The 21,198-nt window shown below is 41.1% G+C and overlaps 1 protein-coding gene across 3 annotated transcripts in view; it reads right to left on the bottom strand.

Annotated features, from left to right (window-relative positions):
* The window catches only part of SCaMC (Short Calcium-binding Mitochondrial Carrier), a 131,569-nt gene that overhangs the window by 39,258 nt on the left and 71,113 nt on the right, over positions 1-21,198 (bottom strand). The window contains exons 1-2 of one of the 3 annotated variants that reach the window (XM_080281862.1): positions 12,672-12,734; positions 11,109-11,541 (exon numbers count right to left, since the gene is read on the bottom strand). The exons of the other annotated variants lie outside the window; for them this stretch is intronic. Of the exons in view, the coding sequence (XP_080137988.1) occupies positions 11,109-11,446 (338 nt within the window). The 5' untranslated portion in view covers positions 11,447-11,541; positions 12,672-12,734. Of the gene's footprint in view, positions 1-11,108; positions 11,542-12,671; positions 12,735-21,198 lie in introns of those variants that run through there. 3 annotated transcript variants of the gene reach the window in all.

Raw genomic sequence — 21,198 nt, 5'->3', positions numbered from 1 at the left:
AGGGAAACATGGTGTGGAGGTAAAACAGGGAGGGAAGGAGAGCTTGGAGGTACGACACAGAAGGAGTGAGGGTGCGGAGACAAAACAGGAGCGAGGAAGGATGTGGAGGTAAGACATGAAGAGATGGAGAGATAGAACAGAGAGGGGAAGGAGGGTGTGTGCATAAAACAGGGGTGCCTGTGAGAAGACAAGGGGTAAGTACGTGTGATGGTAAAATGGATAAGAAACAGATAAGAACAAAAAGGAACAGTTGATGCAAAAGATTATAAGTGGGTCATCAAGAAAGATATCCATATTTTTAAAGCCTCAATCGTCCCCCAAACTACAAAGTGCAACTGTCGAATTTACCATACAGGTTCCTATTTCAGCTGCAGGTTTGAACATACTGCGAGGTAGGTCAGTATTACATCATTCCCTGACAAAGAAGCATCGTCTGAACAAGGGTGATCATTACAGCTGCAAAAATACTGTATAATCGGGACCTGTTATGTAAAAGATTTAACCTATCATATTACTGTACATCTGTGCCATGTACAGTACGTGTGATGGGTGGGTAGAATGGGTAACATTGGAGTGGAGCAAGGTTAACTCCTTCAGCACGATGACCTCTTATTTTAGTCTTGCTATAGCTACACTATTTTATTCAACTGGGGAAAGCGCTCACGCACTGAATGGGACTATTGAAGGAAAAATCTAACTCCTCCATGTTCAGATCTCTTTACAGTTGAACAAAATAGAGGCAGGAAGACTATTACAACTACTACTACTACTAATGAGAGAGAGAGAGAGAGAGAGAGAGAGAGAGAGAGAGAGAGAGAGAGAGAGAGAGAGAATGGGTGGGTGGGGGAACTGAGTGAGGTGCAAGGCCAGGAGAGAGGGTGTGAGAGGCATTACACAACAAGTTACATCAGAAGCAGGAACTGTACGCTTTTCGTCTTAACCTGACCTACAATTTCTCTCTCCATCTTGACTGCATAAGTTGAAAAGAAGAATAACACCAGAATATTATGCTAGTCACGAAAAAGTCTTACGGTTAGAATGAGAAGTAACACTGTCTCATTCTGTCTTTTACCAACTAGGAATGAGGTGCAAATTGAAAAACTCAAAGTCATGCTGAGAAAGCAGCAGTAAAGGTGCAATAATGTTCACTACATGTAAACCTATACGTATGTAAAATAAATGTGACAATTTACAAGTTCATCATCATCATCATGACACCACTGTCCACTAACAATAGAAGGTGTGTATGGGAACATGAATGCATAAAACACAAACAGTCAGGACAGTGTCACGTGAAATCGGCCACCTAATCACTCATGGCCTTCGGAAAATCTTGGCTTTATCTTAGACAAAAACGAGTGGCTTCCTTCCATCCATCCATCCATCTAGTTCTTTACTTCCTCATCAGAAGCGTTGGAGTTGCCTATAAATATACAAGTCCAAAAAAATATACGGTGGCAGTAACAAGAAATCTACTACTACTACTACTACTACTACTACCATCATCATACTACTACTACTACTGCTATCAATAATAATAATAATAATAATAATAATAATAATATGAACTGAACAAGTAACCAGAGCACTCTATGTCCTCCAAACAAGGTCAACAGGTACTGCGTAGAAAAAAACACTGAGCTGGGATGCCAAAAAACGTTCTCGATAAAACACTGCTGTAATGCTAAAATAATGACAACAATCATGAGTAATTTCGGGGAAGCGATTATGAATACATGGAACAATTAACAAGAGCTGAAATGAAAGTTAATGAACGAGATGAGTGGAAAAACAAAAAGGTGGATGCGAGAATAGAAAGTGGATGGGGAAAGAATGGTAAAAAGGAGAAAACGTGGAGGGAAAAGTCTATCTATGGGATGGAGGTGAATGGAAAAATACAGCACATGGTGTGAGAAAGGTAGAGAAAGTGTCAATGGAGAAGAGTGGTGTACCTTATGTGTGTGGATGGAGAGAAAAGGTGAAGGTGTATAGAGGCCAGAGAGGAGTTACGAAAGGTGTAGTTACTAAAATTCCCTCATCTTCCATAAGTAACCTCATTCCACGTCATGCCACCCACCAACATTCTCTAATTACTCTTCCGTTGGTTACAAGCTTGATGGACAATGGGCAAGTAGCATTAATTCAACAACACGGACACTAAGGCAACGGAATAGACGGGCATTTTGGATATTTTTCTTTACCTGCGACGTACAATCTTTAATTACTTAGGTATTTACCTACTTATCTACCCAAAATTGTCATCGTCATCCTACTCATACTCCATAACAAAACAGAAATGTTATAGGTAACATAAAACAGTAGTAATGCATAAATAAAAAAATAACATCGCTGTCATCGTCGAAAACAAACACGAAATATATAAAATAAAACCATAAAATATCGATCAGGAAAAGAGACCATTCATTCATCATTCATGTGTTCCAAATTTTCGTCTCCACCTCACAGGCAAATCCTCTACGCACTACGATGACGCATTAGTTTAGTTTTTTCTTGTTTCCCTAACTTGAACAAATTTAAGGAGGACTTCCAATAGTGAAGGGGTTAATGTAAGTTAAATCCCCTTCAGTGCGAAAAGCTCTTCCTAAGCTGAATAAAACTGTCTGGTGACTGCATGAATACAGTGAAAATTACGTCCTCTGGTTGAATGTACTAAAGTGCGCATTACATGATGGAAGGGTAAAGCTTAAACTACAGGAGACAGGACGGCTTACCACGATGAGAGGGAGCGGTATTAATGGGTTACAGAGAGGACTGAGTAACTGAGAAAACTAGGTAAGCTGTAAGAGAAAAATGGAGGCATTTCTTCTACCCACTCTGCATACTGTAAACCACAGGTCTGGACGTCTGCCAGTAAGATGCAGACAAATAAGATAAACGCACAGAAACTCAAATGTTGACAGATACACGACAAAAAGTGATAGCGACAGATACCGCACTGAGTGATACAGTTAAGGGAAAATATGTACAGACATTATGATAAGAGGCAGAGAGCCATTTCAAACCTCTCACAAACAGTCTCGGTGCACTATCGAAGGATGCGGGACTACATACATAAATACCTGTCTACTATTTACACACTCCGCGAGTGTCTGATCTATGCCATGGTAAATGAGTCGACTTAAAATAGCTGACAATTTGACCTTCACTTCACATACTTCGCGTTCTCTCTCTCTCTCTCTCTCTCTCTCTCTCTCTCTCTCTCACACACACACACACACACACACACACACACACACACACACACACACACGAGAGAGAGAGAGAGAGAGAGAGAGAGAGACGGGGGCAGGGGTGCCAGTGCCTGACACGCACCAGAGCAGGTCAACTTGCCAAGAAATCGTCACAACCTCGTGATGTAACACACACACACACACACACACACACACACACACACACACACACACACACACACACACGTACGTACGTAATACATGCACGCAAAAAAAAAAAAAAATCTATACTCAATACACAGCCTCCACCTGTACAAGTCCACACACAAAACACACAAACACTTCTACACACATGTACGCCTACACAACACAACCGTATACACATACATACGTTAAGGACAGCCTGTGGTCTGGTATTCTGTAGTTCCCCACCTCTCTATGTTATTAGAACCGTTAGTGTTTACTACGGGCCTATAATATTTAAAAGTATTCTCTCGCAATGCTGTCTAGGAATAAGAAAGTATTTATCACCTGTTGCTGTTTTGTTGTTGTTGCTGTTATTAGTGCTTTTTACTGTGCCTAATTTTAACCCCTTCATTACCAAAAGATTCAATTAAACTGAACAATTGACCTTGGCGGAAGCGGGTTAAATGGAAAGCTCGTTTACGGTTTCATAAATCATGAGAATCAGATGACACTTTTCTAACTTATTCTACAGTACTTATTTTCTGATCCTATTTCATTCATGAACGGCTTCTCGTACTGACGGGGCCAATGACGCAACTCCTCAAGTTTGAAAAGAGTTTTAAGCAGAACACGAGTCTGAAATGAGGAGGAATAAAATATGTGTCAGCAGTAAAGGTATTAACTCTGGCTGCGGTGTTTTATTTTCTGAACTAAATATATATAAAAAAAAAAAATGGCTTGACGTTAGCTGGAATACAATGTCAAGTTCTAATTACGTCAGTTAAGATACTTTCTAGCCTATCTGCCACGAAGAGTCTCTTCGTTTTGTTTCGTTTTTGAAGGCTCCAACATGCTTGAATACGTCGGCCTTGGTCACCTAATGGCGGCTCTCCATACTGCCCGATCTATGACAGCCTCCCTATTCAGTCTCTGAGCTGAATAAAATAATACCAGAGCATAAATTAAGTACAAAATAAAAAAATAAATAATATAAACATAAGTAAATAAAAAAACAATTGACAAAGCTCACATTTCCTCCTGAAAGTTAAGAATATTGCTGTGCAGCGAAGGAATACTTTTACTTTGGTCAGCTTTGGTAATTATGTACAGCAGCGGACATGAATATCAATCCACTAGTGAACAGTGAACAATGATTTTCGAAAACCCATAAACTTCCCTGGATAGTGTAAGACTGTTATACTTATTCAACTGATAAAGTGAATCGATATCCCCACAAACTTACCAGAATATTGTGTAAGACCGCAGTAGTTATTCAACTGATAACTGAATCCTTAAGTGAACACAAACATCGCAGCGTCCTTATCTAAAACTTACAAACTCGATATCTCAAACACACCTACTTAATCTAACTTATCTGCAGACAACCAAGAAAAATAATCGAAGAAAAAAAAAAAACAGCTCACGTTATCACGCACTGAGCTCTCAAGGGCTAATTCGGCTTATCTAAAAAAAAATAATAATAATAATAATAATCATCATAATAATAATCATAATAAAGACGAGAAGGAAACGTCGTCAATACCTTAACCTACTCACAGATATTTTCACTTTTTTACCGCCTTTATTTTTTTCTTATAAATACAGGAAAACTACTCATACTATACTGTAACTGTTCCTAACTCCTAAATTCCGTGATCTAAGCTGCAAGAAAATCCTCCAGGGCTACTCAGCATTAAAAGCTGAAAGAATTCTCACGCTGGTAGGATTGATGGAATTAGAACCAGCCTTACTATCTGACCACTAATTCTCTCTCTCTCTCTCTCTACTTAGCTAATTCTTATTAACATCAATCTTTCAGCTTAGGGGAGAAATCTGGAAATACCTGAGTTAATGATAATGACACAGTCACGTGCTTGCCGAGAGAGAGAGAGAGAGAGAGAGAGAGAGAGAGAGAGAGAGAGAGAGAGAGAGAGAGAGAGAGAGAGAAGGGGGGGACTATGCCAAAAATTCAGCACGTGAATGGACTCAGGCGAAAAAGTGTACACGTTGACCCATTTTATCCCCCCCCCCTCTCTCTCTCTCTCAACCATCACCACTAGACGATGTAATTCGGTTTAGGGAGACGTTTTACGGTGATGGGGTTGATTAACTGACTTCTCTAACCCCTTATGTTCGGAAAGTCTACCCCAGGTGTACCAAAATGGTCTACATGATTGATGACGACGATAATAATAATAATAACAACAATAACAATAATAATCATAATCATCATCATCTTATTCAAGGTGCCAAGATGAATATTATTGTTCGGTAGCAGCGACAACACACCTAAGACTTCGCCGTACAGAAAGGGGAAAGGGTCAACTTCTTTACTCCAATAAAGTGGCTTTCATTACAATCTTGCTACCTCTAACCTATTTTAATTACTTAAGGGGAAACATCTTGCTATGATTGGGTTTATGAAGGCTAAGTCTAATCGCTCTTGCTCGAAAATATTACACGGTTAACAAAATCAGTGACAGCAATAAATAAGTCATCAGATGGAAGAGATTAATGGAAACTGCTTCCTATTCCTTCGCAACGAATGAGTAAAAAAAAAAATCGTCTAGCTGTGGCATTAAAAAAAAAAAAATGCATTTTAGGCCAGGGTGTAAGGAAAAAACTGACCTCCAAAACGCAATAAAAATACGGAAGTTTATACACGGATTATCTTGTCTATCGTGGCTATTTCCTGATCTGAGAGTTGGTTCAGTAGCAGTAGTAGTTGTAGAAGCTGCTGTTGTTGTTGTAGTCCGGAACCTGGTGTACTACAGCTTCAGTATTATTTCCTGCAGTCCAACCTCTTTTCAGGGGTTACGAAGTGGCTGAAGGACAGTTGTATAACCATAGCTGTGCGACATGGTTATATCGCTGCCACCATATTAAGGCTTCTGTACCATGGACTTAGAGTTGATCTGTATCCTCGTATATAAAAAAAAACACTACAATACTAAACATTGTGAGAAAGTACTGTGATAGTATGCGCTATCCTGCGTTGTATGTACACATAATTACCCTTGGTGTTTTATATCACTAATTTACATAAAACGGCAGGATACAGTTTGTTAACAGATCCGTCTGTCTGTGGAATTTGCTCATTGCATAACGAGTTGCATAACCGTCAATGCTGCTACTACTGCTAGGTGCACGGACGCGTTCTATAATCCTTTATGGGTAGCGTTATGTAATTTCCTTTCCCAACACTTATCTGCAATAATTCATGTGAAAGTCAATAAATGCTTTACACGTCGATGTCAATATTATTATTACTGAGGGTGATGCGTGAAAAGGAACTACTCTTCACATATGAACATTTCTTTTACACGTAGTAATCAATAATGCTTTTACACGTTTTGGCCAATAATTCACTTACTTATCGGGTATCAATAAGTCCTTTTACACACGGTTGTCAATGGCTCCTATACACGATGCAATCAAATTAGTCGCTGTCAATACTTCAGTTAAACTGGAACTTCAAACCACTGATGTGAAATTCCAACCCGCTTGTTACTATAGATCAGTCGACCGTATATGAGTTTACAGACAAGGATTTCTCAGATCTCTTCGTCTCTGACACAGTTTAAGTGATTTGTCATGCATATCAGTTTGAGACAATGACTAATCAAGCCAGATGCAACCAGATCCAACTTGGCTTTGACACAGTTGTAAGACACTTGGAGAGCATAGCCTGATTGCCTTACGCTCTTAAAGTTTCGAGACAGCGATTTATCACGCCAGTATCTTGGTTCTGACATAGTTAACATACAGTGTAAGGGAAATCTTGATGCCAAATGTACCACGCTACCTAGTCATTCCCCTGTGCCTTTGGTCTATCTCTTCTTATTCTTCCTATCATCCGACTCCCCTACGGCTTTCCTTGGTTTTTCTCCGACGCCACACTTTCTGCATCTCCTTCGCAGCCACAAAACTCTCCGCCATACTGTACACTCCCCAAACTAGTTTTTGCTCCACGCTCTTGGACTAACTCTTACCAACACTGTCTCTCAAATGCTCCCTCTGCTTGTTCCTACCTAGTGTTTGATCTACCACCTTTCTCTACAACTATCCTCCTCCTCTTGAAACTATCACCCTTCCCGAAGTACTTCCCTTTGTTGTTCCTCCACCTATAGTCCTTGATTTACTTGTTCAATCTCCAACTTGTCCCTCTACCTAGTTCTTTGTTTACCTCCTACTATACCTTACCTGTCCCCCAGCCTAGTTCTTGATCTACCTCCTCCAATTCCCTACTTGTTCCTCCACCTAGTCTTTGATGTACTTCCTCCACGTTGTCACTCCATCTCTTCTGGGTCTACCTCTCCGTCTTCCACCCACCCGAATATCACAAACCCACACAATCAGTATCTGTGCCACCGGAAACAGTGCTGGGATACAAAAGCCGTCCATCACGTACGACAAAATTTTTCGTACGTGATGGACGGCATATGTTCTCAATCACGTATGCACCGGGGGAAGGTCTGACGTCAGGGATTGTCACTATGGTACGAAGTTGATTTAAGCACAGGATAAGAGATAACAGGTGGTGAGGGGGAAGCGGGGGATTAAAAAGGCGGGTAATTTTCAACACTGGCTTTCTTCATATTGTTGCGCAGTTATGAGCTGAGAACCCTGATATCGCAGGGTCGAATCCCAGTGCATTAGTGGGAGATATTATTGGGAGGTACTGTAATATGTTGCTGTTAATCATCTCAGATCAGAAAATAATTTTTAATAGTCTCATTCTTAATAGGCCTCATATATATATATATATATATATATATATATATATATATATATATATCTGAGTCAATCTTTCATTTTATCCCCTCTTGCTTATTCACGAAGGTTTAATCCTTCATACAAAATGGGGTTATGAATTTTTTCCTACAAATTATAATTTTTCCACTTTTCCCCATCTTGCTAAATCATACACTGTCTAGTTCTCTCATAAAAACCCGTCTACTACAATGACCTTTTTTATTCTTGCTACCAGTATGCGAATCTCCTGCTCCGGAGGACCTCTGGTAGTAATGAATTCAAGAGGTTTGCTTCTCTCCCGTCACTACTTTTAGTCACTCCTAGTGCTAAATAAAATAATTCGGATGGAACAAAAATACAGACGTCATCGTACTGAAGGGGTTACATGGGGCTGATACGAATTTTCTCTTGCGAACCACCTCTGCATAACTTAACAACATAGGACAGCGCGAGTTATTCAATAAAGTTTACATGAATTCTTACAACCATTTCAACATAAAGAACAAAAACATTACCAACACAGCGTCCAAAAAGAAGAGCAATATTTTATCAACAATACGAAGAAAGTTTCCTCAACCTGATATTCCCCTGTTGTTGAACACTGTATAGCCTATATATGTTGTGTACATTAACAAATATAACAATGGAAGAAGTTAGTGGAAAGCCTTGTGAAGAAACCCTGTGAAGACGCAGTGGGGAAACCTACTGGAAAACGTTGGAGGAACAACATAGATTACCTGATGGAGTAACATAAGAAAACCATGGATAATTTCAGGGAATCCTTGTAGGAAAGTGGTGAAGAAATTGCATGGAACAGAAATGCAATCTTAGAGAGTGGAGAAAACTTGTAAAGGTGGAGATACGTTGGAGAAGAACAGTGGAGAAACCCTGAAGAGGCATGGATAAACCTTGCAGAAATCTTGTGGAGAAACCTGGAGAAACCAGGTGGAAAGCCTTAGAGAAAGCTTGTGAAGAGACCTTGCGGGGAAAATTCGTGGAGAAACCCGTAAGAGAGCCTTGGAGAAAGTTTAACCACTTCTCAATGATAACGTGCTTTTTTTCCCTTAATGTCTGTTCCCTACAGAACAAAAAGAGCCAAATTACCCTTTTCCTAAACCAAGTAAAATCGTATGGATACGTCAGGAATATACGGATACGTCATTTAATTCTGCACGAGATTTTTTAAAGCTGAAGGATATCGTTTATTTTGTTTTGTGTGTGTTTTTTTTTATGGAAAAAGGAACCTAAGGCCGAAGCCCGTTGATTGTTCCAAGAAAAAAAAAAAGGATAAAGCAAACTACAAGATCTGTTCATATGAAGACGTCACAGTACTTAAAAGGTTAATGAAGTGTTTCTAGCCCCTTCCATTCAATGACTTTTTCTCTAATTCTTACGACTTTAACTCTAGCTTATTCAGTGGTGGAGATTTTTAAACTGGTGGGGTTGGATACAGCCTTAACTAACCCATACCAGTGCTAAATATTATTAACCTACTAGGCTACTAAAACTACTACTGTATGCTGCTACTGCTACTACAAGCTGCCATCTTCAAGTGACCTTCCACGTGACCATCAAGTTGACCAAGCTGGTGACCCTCCAAATGACCTTAATAATAGCTAATGACCCTCCTGATCTTTATAACTGCTCTTGGCCCTCGTGATGACCTTAATGATAGCTACTGATCCTCCCAAATTACCTTAAAAGATAATGGCCCTGCTAATGACCTTAACAGCTAAAGATCCTCAAAATGATCGTAATAATCGCTAATAACCTTCCTAATGACCGTAACTAATTAACTCTCTAATGGCTAATAACAACCCCTGACCCACTCAGATGGCCTTGCTTCTCTCCCGAAGATTTTCCGGTATTATTTCAGAGATACACCCAACTAACGTAGAGTGAAAGTCATACCATATGTTCGTCATTTAGCTTATGCAGTTTTAATCAATTTTTCTTCTGTACACACCCGTCACAAATGCACTTTTTAGTACAAAGCAGATAAGGAGTGGGAGTGAGGGTTGTTCAGCTCGTAACTCCGTCTGTTATCGAATCTACGTCCAGACCGGATTAAATTAGGTTAGGTCACGTTAGGTTAAATCTGATTAAATTAGGTTAGGTTGGGTTAGATTACAGTAGGTTAGGTTAAGTTAGATGCAATGAAAGACGGAGATAGGAGCTGGAGACTCTCCCCCCCCCCATCTCCTTTTTTTATGTACAGTACAAAGAAAAGCATTTGGGGCGAAAGCTTATAAGAGAAAATGCTTAGAACTGCTTAAATTCAGCAATAAGCATTTTAATTACAGTGTCAGTTAGTTGGGTATCTTTCCAAAAATTTACCAACTTTCTTAATGACAGTGACCCAGTCTCCTGATGACTCCAATTAATGACTCCAATTAATGACTCAAACTCATAATGATGTTTCAATAGTGCATTTACTCAAGCCTGAAAATGGTCACCAGCTCCTTTAATCTCATGGCCTAGCGTTATCTGTTCAGTCACTTTGACTAGAGTCCAAGAATCCAAGGAGACTAAATGCCACGTCATAACAATCACTCATCCAATTTCATGCAACTTACTGTTCAAGCTGTGGCAGTGTCCCAGTTCCATCACATGAAAAAAATTATACTTACCGAGTCTCATGATTGGTTAATTAGTAATTCAGCAGTGATGAGCCAATTAGTAACTGTCTCCCAATGACGCTTTTAGTGTCTCGATCACGTAGTAAGCCAATAACGACAGCCAAGTTGTGAGCAAGCCACCAATTTCTGACATAGTTGTGAAGCATGACCATGATAGCATGAGTTTAATTTCTGTATCGCTGGCATGTATATTCTGTGATGTGGGATACAACCTGGTCACATAATAATTACAGGCATTCCATAAATACAGTATGCATCAAAATTTTGGAGCTTGCTGACACCTTCGCGCACTCAGGTCTTAATAATAGATCGATCAGTGGGTGTGCGTGTGACTCACCTTTTCTGGACTGCCGATGCGGGGAGTAAAGTGAGGCCACACTGGGTACGGGCACACATTTCCGCCGACCCATACACCATCACCAGCACACCCATGGCACCCCTCCCAGCAACACTCCCACCCGCCCGTATCGCCCCCACACTCTGCTGGGGGGAGGCGCCCTTGTCCCCCATGTCACATTGGGCCCTGGGGTGGTATCGGTAGGTGCGAGAGCCTCCTAGGGCATCCGCTCTAACATGGGTGGTGAGGCCGCAATGAGCGTCATGGGTCCGTAGTGGGTCAGGGAAGCCCATCTCTTGGTGATGAGAACTCAGTCCACCGTTACGACCACTAGTCATCTTCACCACGTTATTATTGTACTGACTATCACCTTCACCAAAACAACCACTACTGTCCTCTCGTTTCAAACCTTAGAGCCTGTGTATCTGTGGTACTGTCGATGCAAGATTGAAGATTGAATTTAGACTCAATTATATCGTGGACCCAGAGAGCCATTTTCATTAAAATACTGTACCGGACATCGAAATAATCCTCTAGTATGGAAAATATACCCTATGTTGCAAGTTCAAACAACAATATTGCTCCACTTCATTGTCTAACAAGGATATATCTTACAAATTCTACATGCACTGTTAGACTTGGAATATCGCGTCACCGGGATTACCTCAGCTTATCGCAAAGACGAGATTCTATATTAAAGTCCGTATCAGTGCAATCTATTTCTTCATCATCATCATGCTGTGCCTACTCCACTCCCCACCCCCCCTAAAAGAGGTTAGGGTCTACAAGCAGGAAAGTTTAAGTAACAAAGTAGGAAAACTATCAATAGAGGGTCATGTGAAATGGGCCGAAAAAATGTTCATTTGCCATTCAACGCTTCGTCAATTCAATCTTACCTCCATCTCACATGCAAAATCATGCACAGATTACATACCGACTTTCTTTTACAGTCCATTTCATCCAAGACAAAATGTTTATATTGCACAAAATTATAAAGCAGTTCTATGCGGATCGTTTGGTCCCTGTGATGGAGACGAGTATTTATTGGAAGGTTTCACTAAAAAGCAAATGACTACGAGTATATGGCTGACTTCACTTACCACTCTCAGCGACTGTTCTACTCTGCGCTATCCGCTACCACTTCTGGATAATTCCCACCCACGCATTAGCGGGAAGTAAGGCTTAGCATGATACTGCAAATACCGTGTACGAAACATGGTACAGACAGACACGAGTACCTTCCCAAAATTTCATGCACTAATAGATACGATTCTTCTTTGCATTTCGCCAGTTGTAAATTTTCTTCAAACGGAACTGAAAGTAGTTTCTTCGACTGTCCACATCATGTAATCGGAAGCTAGTCCACATTAATGCTATCTCATTAACTCCAAACTTTTTTTTTTAAGATATAATGACAAATTACACAGAAAACCAATTACACAGAAAACCGGTTCTAATTTCAGTGGATTACAGACTCTTGATTCCATTTGCAACGTGGAAGATGGATTCTCGGGTCCAGTGTCAATGCGAGTCCAAATTTAACCCAGCACAGGCATAGAGTACCTTAAGTAATTCCCACTGGCACGAGACCGGCAAAGCACGGCCACACCTGCTCTCAGCTGGTGCTCAACCCTCACTGCTACTCTTAGCTAGTTCGGGGGCTCATTTCCACTCTCCCATGGGCCTAAACGGTTGCCAACTTCACACATAACACCGCGCGCTCAACGATGCCGAACTACCCAAAACTTAACTAGATTCACAAAGCTACACTAGAAAACATGAAAAGCTACAAAAAATATCTTTAAACGAAGCACAAAGACAAATAAATTGCAAAAAAAATCTAGTACCGGCAACTCTGTGACGTCATGGAACAACTGGGAGCCTAGCCAAGGTGATGCAACTCTTCACAAGGCGATCATCTTTCATTTTTCTACTGGCACTATGGGAACTGATTCACAGACCCACACAAGCACGGAAATGCCCACCCTCTGAAACCCTTTTTGGAATTTTAACATAGACAATTGAACATAAAGCATGCATACACACATTCTTACAGAGATACACAGTGATCTCTCTCTCTCTCTCTCTCTCACACACACACACACACACACACACACACACACACACACACACACACACACACACACGAGTCTAGATTAAATCTTGTTTACTACTACGTAAACACACACACACACACACACACACACACACACACACACACACACACACACACACGAGTCTAGATTAAATCTTGTTTACTACTACGTAAACACACACACACACACACACAAAAAAAAAATTATAATCCCACTTGTTAAAACCTACGGTATGTTCCAATCACTATCATAACAGCTACCCGTGAGAGATAAGGGCAGCGATAAGACAGAGGTTATTACATGAGGAAGTGTACTTTGGCTCCTGTGTATCATCTCTTATCTGGGGCGTCATTAGTGTCAAAGGTTCGCGTGAGGCGGGGAGGGGGATAAGGAAAGGATACTAACTGAGGTCATGAAGATAAAATTATTGATATCCAGAGGTTTTTAAGTCCCCCCCCATCACACACACACACACACACACACACACACACACACACACACACACACACACACAGTAGCTAGTTAGCTTGTTATGAAACTGGGAAGTTCCTGAGTCAGCAGTACTTACCGGTATGTCCCTCACCTACTTGTGTAAGTCTTCCTAACTCTCATTCCACCACTCTAAACCACAACATCCCTTCATCCCTCTCCACACCACACACCATCCCATCAGTCTCCACACCACATACCACCCCATCAGTCTCCACACCACACACCACCCCATCAATCTCCACACCACACACCACCCCATCAATCTCCACACCACACACCACCCCATCAATCTCCACACCACACACCACTCCATCCCTCTCCACCAGTCCATATCTCTCCACACCATTCCATCCCTCTCCACATTACACACCACTCCACCATTCTCGACATTATACTTTACTCCACATTTCTCTTCACACATCACACAATCCCTCTTACACACAATTAATCTCCTTCCGCTCCCTTCTCACATCACTCTACAGTACATCCTAACATCACAACAAACCCCTCACTCCACCTACCATCCCTTCTCCACATCCCACACATCGTCACATCCCACCTCAACCCTACAGGTACACTACACCACATTTGAAATGACCCAGTTCCATTCATTCCACCCGTCTTTCCACATCACACCTTACACCATCTCTCTTCCCCCATCCACACATCTAGCAGTTATCATTTTGCTCCTCCACTCCACTCCACCTTTATACCAAACCATTATTCTCAACCTTTCTCCTCATTCTGCTTCTTTCTTCATCCACATCACACCCTACACCATCCCTCTTCCCTGAACCATAAGTCTCTCAGCAATTCACCTCACTCCGTCCCATTCCTCTTTATATCACACACCACAAATCTCAACCCTTATTTTCATTTCATTCATCTCTCCATCCACATCACACCCCACACCATTCCTCTTCTACCACCCACACCTCTCTCAGTCCTTACCTCACTCCCCCACTCCACCTCTAACCCCTCACCCCACTACTCTCAACCCTGCTCATTCCACATATCTCTTCACATCACACCCCACACCATCCCTAATCCACATCCCGTTAAACCCCATCATACCTCACTCACACCCTACCACATTTATCCTTCTCCTCCTCCCACCTATCCCTCCATATCACACCTGTATCCCTCTTCCACATCCCGCTTCAGTCCATCACACCTCACTCCACTCCATCCCACCTCTCCCCCCCAACACCCTAGCTGCACCTCTTGTCCAACATTACACTTCTCAGCACACTCACATCCTGCATGCTCTTACACAAGGCCTTGCTGTTGTGAATACCAAGCCATTTTATGCGCTGCCCTTTCTAAAATGCAACATCACGAAAGACTAAGACAAGGATGACAATGTGATATTATTACATCAAACTCCTTCATTATTAGTCTGTCCAAGCTGCGAAATACCAATGGGTGAAACGGGGAGTAAAGAAACAAAAAAGAGGACAAAAATCAATTGTAGTTAAAGGTTATGGACACTTTCAAGGCTGTTTAAAAGGATGGGTCCTTTATGCTGGATAAAAAGAGTCTAATTGTACAAAAAATAAATAAATAAATAAATACAGTCACTGTAAGGACGCTCAAATTAATGTAGATGTACTGTAAAAACTGAAATGCTCAACACTGCTATAAATATGAAAAGAAACTACTGAAAAATCCACAGGAACACTGAATTATGCAGCATTCCGATAATAACATGCATTCCTACAGCCAAGAACATATGTAACCAGCAATAAAATATGTGTTCGAAAAAGAAAAAAAAAAGGTAAAACGGGATGACATAAACAACTATAAGGGAAAAGAAACAAAGAAATCTAGAAGAATGGAAAAACTTAACAAATACAAAAACTTTCCGAAACGAGACGTAACTATGATCGAAATGGGCATAAAGTACTAAAACTGTATGAAAAATATGAGACAAAATGGCGACCGTAATACTAAAACTTTGTGAATGGAGAAAATGAAGTACCCTAAATAAAGTGCTGACAAACTCTCTGAAACGGTACACAACTGTCACACACACACACACACACACACACACACACACACACACACACACACACACACAATGAGAGAGAGAGAGAGAGAGAGAGAGAGACAGAGAGAGAGAATCTGGTGGATAGAGAGGAAAAAAAAATACTTTAGATAATAAAGCCTTGTGAAGCGAGACAACTGCGACAGAATACAATGCGTTTTCACACCACAGTTCCCAACAAATGTCGCCTTCACGTGATGGCATGTCCTGTCCGCTGCCTGAAATGTCATAGGTACAAATTGATAACATTAAAACTCTTCCTGTAATGCTGTACAATTCATCTCTTACTACCAAACACTGAAACTCCCAGTGACAATGCTATCCCCCTTTTACTCTAACCTGGCCTAAAAAACTGTCATCTCTGCATCTTGAATACTAAGTTTTAACAAGACAGTAACACGAGAATATGGTATTTGTCATGCAGAAGTGCTATGGAAAGGATGCACAGCCATAGTTTTGTCTTATTTTGCTACAGAATTACGTGAAGTAATTTGCAAAAAGACTAAAATCTAGGCCAAGTTAAGGATAAACAACAATAATATTACAACTCCAACAGTATCAAATCCCTTAATACCAAATATTACACCTCACATTGCCAATATTACCACTATACCTCCTACTAAAATTCATCGGGGAGGCGGTGGCTGAATCGGTAGAGAGGCGGCCTGCAGTCCTAATGGACCCAGGATCTAATCCTGGCTGGGGCAGGGAACAGTTTAAGGATTTGAATTTCCTAAAAGCAGACCTTCCTGATCTACCAGATGATCCACCGACATGTCGCAAAAATACCCCCGCTAATACCAATACACCAGTCCTGTATGAGACAGCCCTAGCATGTATTCAATATGGATGGTGGGTGTTAGCGCCGAAGTGGTGGCATGTGGAGGTATAGGAGGACTACTAGGCCTTGGAATAGGTCACTGCCCCCAAGAAATAGGCCCTGAAGCCTTTGCCCAGAGTCGGACACGTATTTAAAAAAAAAAAAAAAAAAAAAAAAAAAAAAAAAAAAAAAGTAAAAGGGCCTATTTTTAGAAGCATCAATGTGACCAGTAAGTCATGAACTCCACATGTGAGAGAAATTGACCAATGAATGCATAACGAAACCTGCACGAGTCTAGAGCTTACGGCGAGGACAGTACAAAAGGCAAATGGGAAGGTAACATTGCAGGCTTCTCAGCTCATTTTTCGTACAGATTTATTATGCATATTATATGGTACCTTGAATCACGATTCTCCTCTTTATATATCTGTAGTTCAAACAGTCTGTTTCAATATAAGTACAAGAGAACAAAAAAAACGTGTAACATGAAAAATAATCCCCCGAAATAGAGCTGCTACGAGGCATCCAATGAAACCTATAATATGGCCTCTAAACCCACATACTGGTACTGTGTTTATTGTGACGACTTATCTGAAGAGGATCTAAGTCGGGCCGAAACTGTCGTATGTTCGTTACAAAGAATTTCATTGCGTTAATATGAATCTACCCTTGTACTGTCGCTATATCGGACTTGCACTTCGAAATCCAGCCTCTATGCATTTCTTTTTTGTTTGTTTTCTTAGAATAATTTCCCATGAAGCTACCATCATCATCACTGTTATTGCCCTCTTCCTCGTTTTCATCATGTCTCCTCTTGGTCATCAATCATCACCAGTCACTGCGTGCGTGTGTGTGTGTGTGTGTGTGTGTGTGTGTGTGTGTGTGTGTGTGTGTGTGTGTGTGTGTGTGTGTGTGTGTGTGTGTGTGTGTGTGTGTGTGTGTGTGTGATTATGTTTGCATGTCCAATTCAGGATACTTTGTCCACTTCTACGTACTGCTGAACTCTACAGCAATATTAGTCATCATCATCATCATCATCATCGGTAGCCCACTCCAAAACAGAGACCTATAACAACTGTAATAAACATTTTTAATAAATAAATAAATAAAAATTAACAAGAGCTTATGTTTGTAGGTACTGAATACGGTAAAATAAAATACTTTCCTAACTTTCTCCCTTCCGATCTAGAACTCAGAGGCCTAATTTATAATGCTCCTAACTTGTTAAGATAGTAGAGGTACTGAGGGTCTCCACAACAGTTAACTATAGTTGCGGTTTCGGAACTTTTTTTTTTTTTCAATTTGACCAATCGAGACCTGTGTAAGTTTATCGAATCCACGAGATGACTGCGAGAATGGATTTTAGACCAGCACCATTCTTCATGCTGCTCCTACTGGCAGAAGGATGGAGTGGGTGAAGCAGTGAAGGAATCAGCAGTTATATAAAGAGAGAGAATGGAATTATAATAAATTATTTTCGCTATAAATACTGTCGTTACTTGCGTACACAGAAGCTGTTTCTGCGTCATATAAATATGTGTGACAGCTTTTCCAGTGTGTCACCAATCAGAATCAGGATAATGGATTATTACACCATGAACGGAAGTAAACGTGCAGCTTACCTTTCCAGTGAAAACAGAACTGTAATAACCGGAAACAAAGGCTGCAGTACTCGTCCTTCAGGAATTCCTACTGGGAAATAGTGGTAGGTGTCATCGTTACCTTATAATAATCCACAAAGATCCACAGACTTTGCTATTCTCTCCAGACATTAATATCTCACTAACAGACTTAGCTTCTCTCTCCAGACATCATTATTTCACTAATTCAGCAATAATTGATAAACTTCTTCAATTCAGGTTTAATCACACATTTACTTCAAGAAGCATCTACAATTATATCTCATCGTTCAACGTCGGTGTTAGCTGTCCTTTGTGCGAAAATCGATTTTTAAAAATCCTTATTTTCAACTTCTGTCCACCACCAGCTGTTTACGCCAGGACACAGAACGCTCGTGGCTGTCCTAGTTGTACAATGCAACCACGTACCCCTGTGCACAGGATTGGGTAAACGTGGTCTAGGTTCTGCGGCAGGACCACTTTGGTCCAGTCCCGACTGGTCCAATTTGAAACTGCTCGCCAGTACGGCCACGGAACTTCAAAACCGGTCGAGACTGGTCTGAAAGCCTCACGGAAATAAGTTATCACACATCGTTTGATTTTCATACTGTGTCACAGATTGACTGTGAAGCGCATGGCAGCTGGATGTACATACAAATTTTCACATAACTCAAACTTAGAAAATACGACCCAAGATCTCTAGAGCACAGTTAACTGTCATTATTACTGCCGGCAACCAGGTGATGTACTCTGTATCTACTATCAGACTTCCATTCAGCTTAAGACTGACTTAGAACTACACGTGCTAGATACAGATCTTATTAATCCCTTCACTTCTAAACATCATTCGCACACTAAATAAAAATCGCCTGGATGCAGCAATATAAAAACAAAAAAAATGTCATCGTAGCGAAGTGGTCACGGTATCACCATCCTGTATGAAGTTAAACCACAGCGGGACACAGGATATTCCCTAACTTTTTAATAAGTATCTCCAAAGATCTCTTGCCAATTTCACTTTTATTCAGGCTATCCGCGGACAATTTTTTTATTGTAGGGACACCCCAGGATTCATGGGCTAAAGCCTATCTCAATATATCCACTGTGACCCCTGTCCAACTTTACAATTTTGTTCTGGTTACTACCAGACGATATTAATCAATTGTACGGGAATTCCCAAGTCTCTACGAGCTACACGAATGAACACAAATCACCATCATTTTTACAATTCTCTGCAACATTAAAGTAAATCCTTAATTTCTTCATCCAGAGCATGCGACCTAGCAGTGACCTCTAAACGTGCAACCCTAGAGTCGGATTCAACTCGATAGAAAGCAAATGACGCAACACCCACCATGGCCGCCTCAAAGGCCGCTCCCCCGACACACCTCCAGCCTCCACCAATCACAGCGCGTCGCCTACACCGGCCGCCAATCAGGGCGAGCCTTCTCAACCCACCGACCAATCACCGCACCCCGCTTCAAGGCCTCGGGAGCTCCCAGGGAGTGCATCACAGTAAATAACACTGCAGAAAGAAGTGTCCAATATTTTCAGTCTCAAATACCGTACGCTTGATTCGTAACAATAAGTGTGCACTTATCGTCAGCATAAAACTCTTATACGAGGCTTAGACGATGACGCAGTGACAGCTGATTGTGTTATCACAACCGGTAAGCGACTGCTTACAAACTACAAATAAAAAACAAAATTATAAACATCTTTGGACAACTCTATTACTCTATCCCAGCTGACGCCACACGATCTACACAGCTGAGTGAACGATAGAGCCCTAACTGTTAAAACCCTCTCATGATAAGGGCAACTCTAGTATTCTAGGCTAGCTAAACGTCAGACGGTTTTATCAAACTGACTGAATCTGTCTAGTCTACCTACCTACCTACCTTATAGTGAATCTATAAAGCGGACCTGGCAAAACCCCACAATGCCTCGTCATGCTCGCCATCTATCCTTTGTTCTTCCTTGGCTGCGCTAAGGTCACGGCTCAACCACCAATAGGTCACTTTGCGGTATTTTCGCAACCCATTATTCCGCAGCCTATACTTTCCGTTTTTCTGAAAATCCACTAAATCGTAGCCTACACTTTGCAGTATTCTGATATTCCACAATACCGCAGCCTACACTTTGCGGTATTCAGATATTCCACTATACAGCAGCCTAGACTCTGCGGTATCTTAACAATCCACTAGCTCACATTTAATCCACTACGGTGACGAGTTTTTAATTTTTGTGTTTCCTGTCTCCATACGCTTTTATTCTAGAATGGGTTGACTTCTTGCGCCTATGGAGTTAATGTTCGGTGTGTCCTATGCTGCATGTAACCGACTGGACAGAACAAATAAATACAAATAAACATAAATTATCGGACTGAAGATGACACGTTAATCATCATCATTACCATACTCGGCCTGTATTAATCCTACACATGATAAAAGGCCTCTCGTAGCTTTATCCATTCACACACACACACACACACACACACACACACACACACACACACACACACACAAATCCATTAAAGAAAGGTAATCAGCGCCATCTTACCCTTACATTAACCCCCCAAGCCGAGGACATCTTTATTTTATTCTTGCTATTTCCATACATTATATTCAACATACTCGTACGAAGAACATAGGGTACCGTACTGAAAAGGCGTTGTCTACCTCCTCCAATTCGAAAAATCACCCTAAAAAAAAAAAAATAATAATAATGCCTACGGATAATAAGAAACAAAGATCACCTTTATCATGAAAACTCGCCTGGGGATACCAAGGATAAAATAAAGTCCTCTGGCTGATTGGGGCACTGTTTCGTAGTGAGGGTTGAGGTTCATAATCAGCCCTGGCAGCCAACATACCAAGGCCCACACACTAGTCGGGCGAGGAGACTTCTTAGCACCTCTGCCTTCGCGATTTATTTTGGATATGGGTGAGTTATATCATTTTGTACACAATCTATGCGGCGTATGGCGATGTTGGAACAATTTACATAACAAAGA

This window comes from Coenobita brevimanus, chromosome 91 (genome assembly GCF_032717465.1).
Source record: "Coenobita brevimanus isolate Jiangsu-jjx chromosome 91, ASM3271746v2, whole genome shotgun sequence".
Classification (NCBI taxonomy): domain Eukaryota; kingdom Metazoa; phylum Arthropoda; class Malacostraca; order Decapoda; family Coenobitidae; genus Coenobita; species Coenobita brevimanus.
The sequence above is the reverse complement of the archived record's forward strand: the minus strand, read 5'-3'. Positions and strand labels throughout refer to the sequence as shown.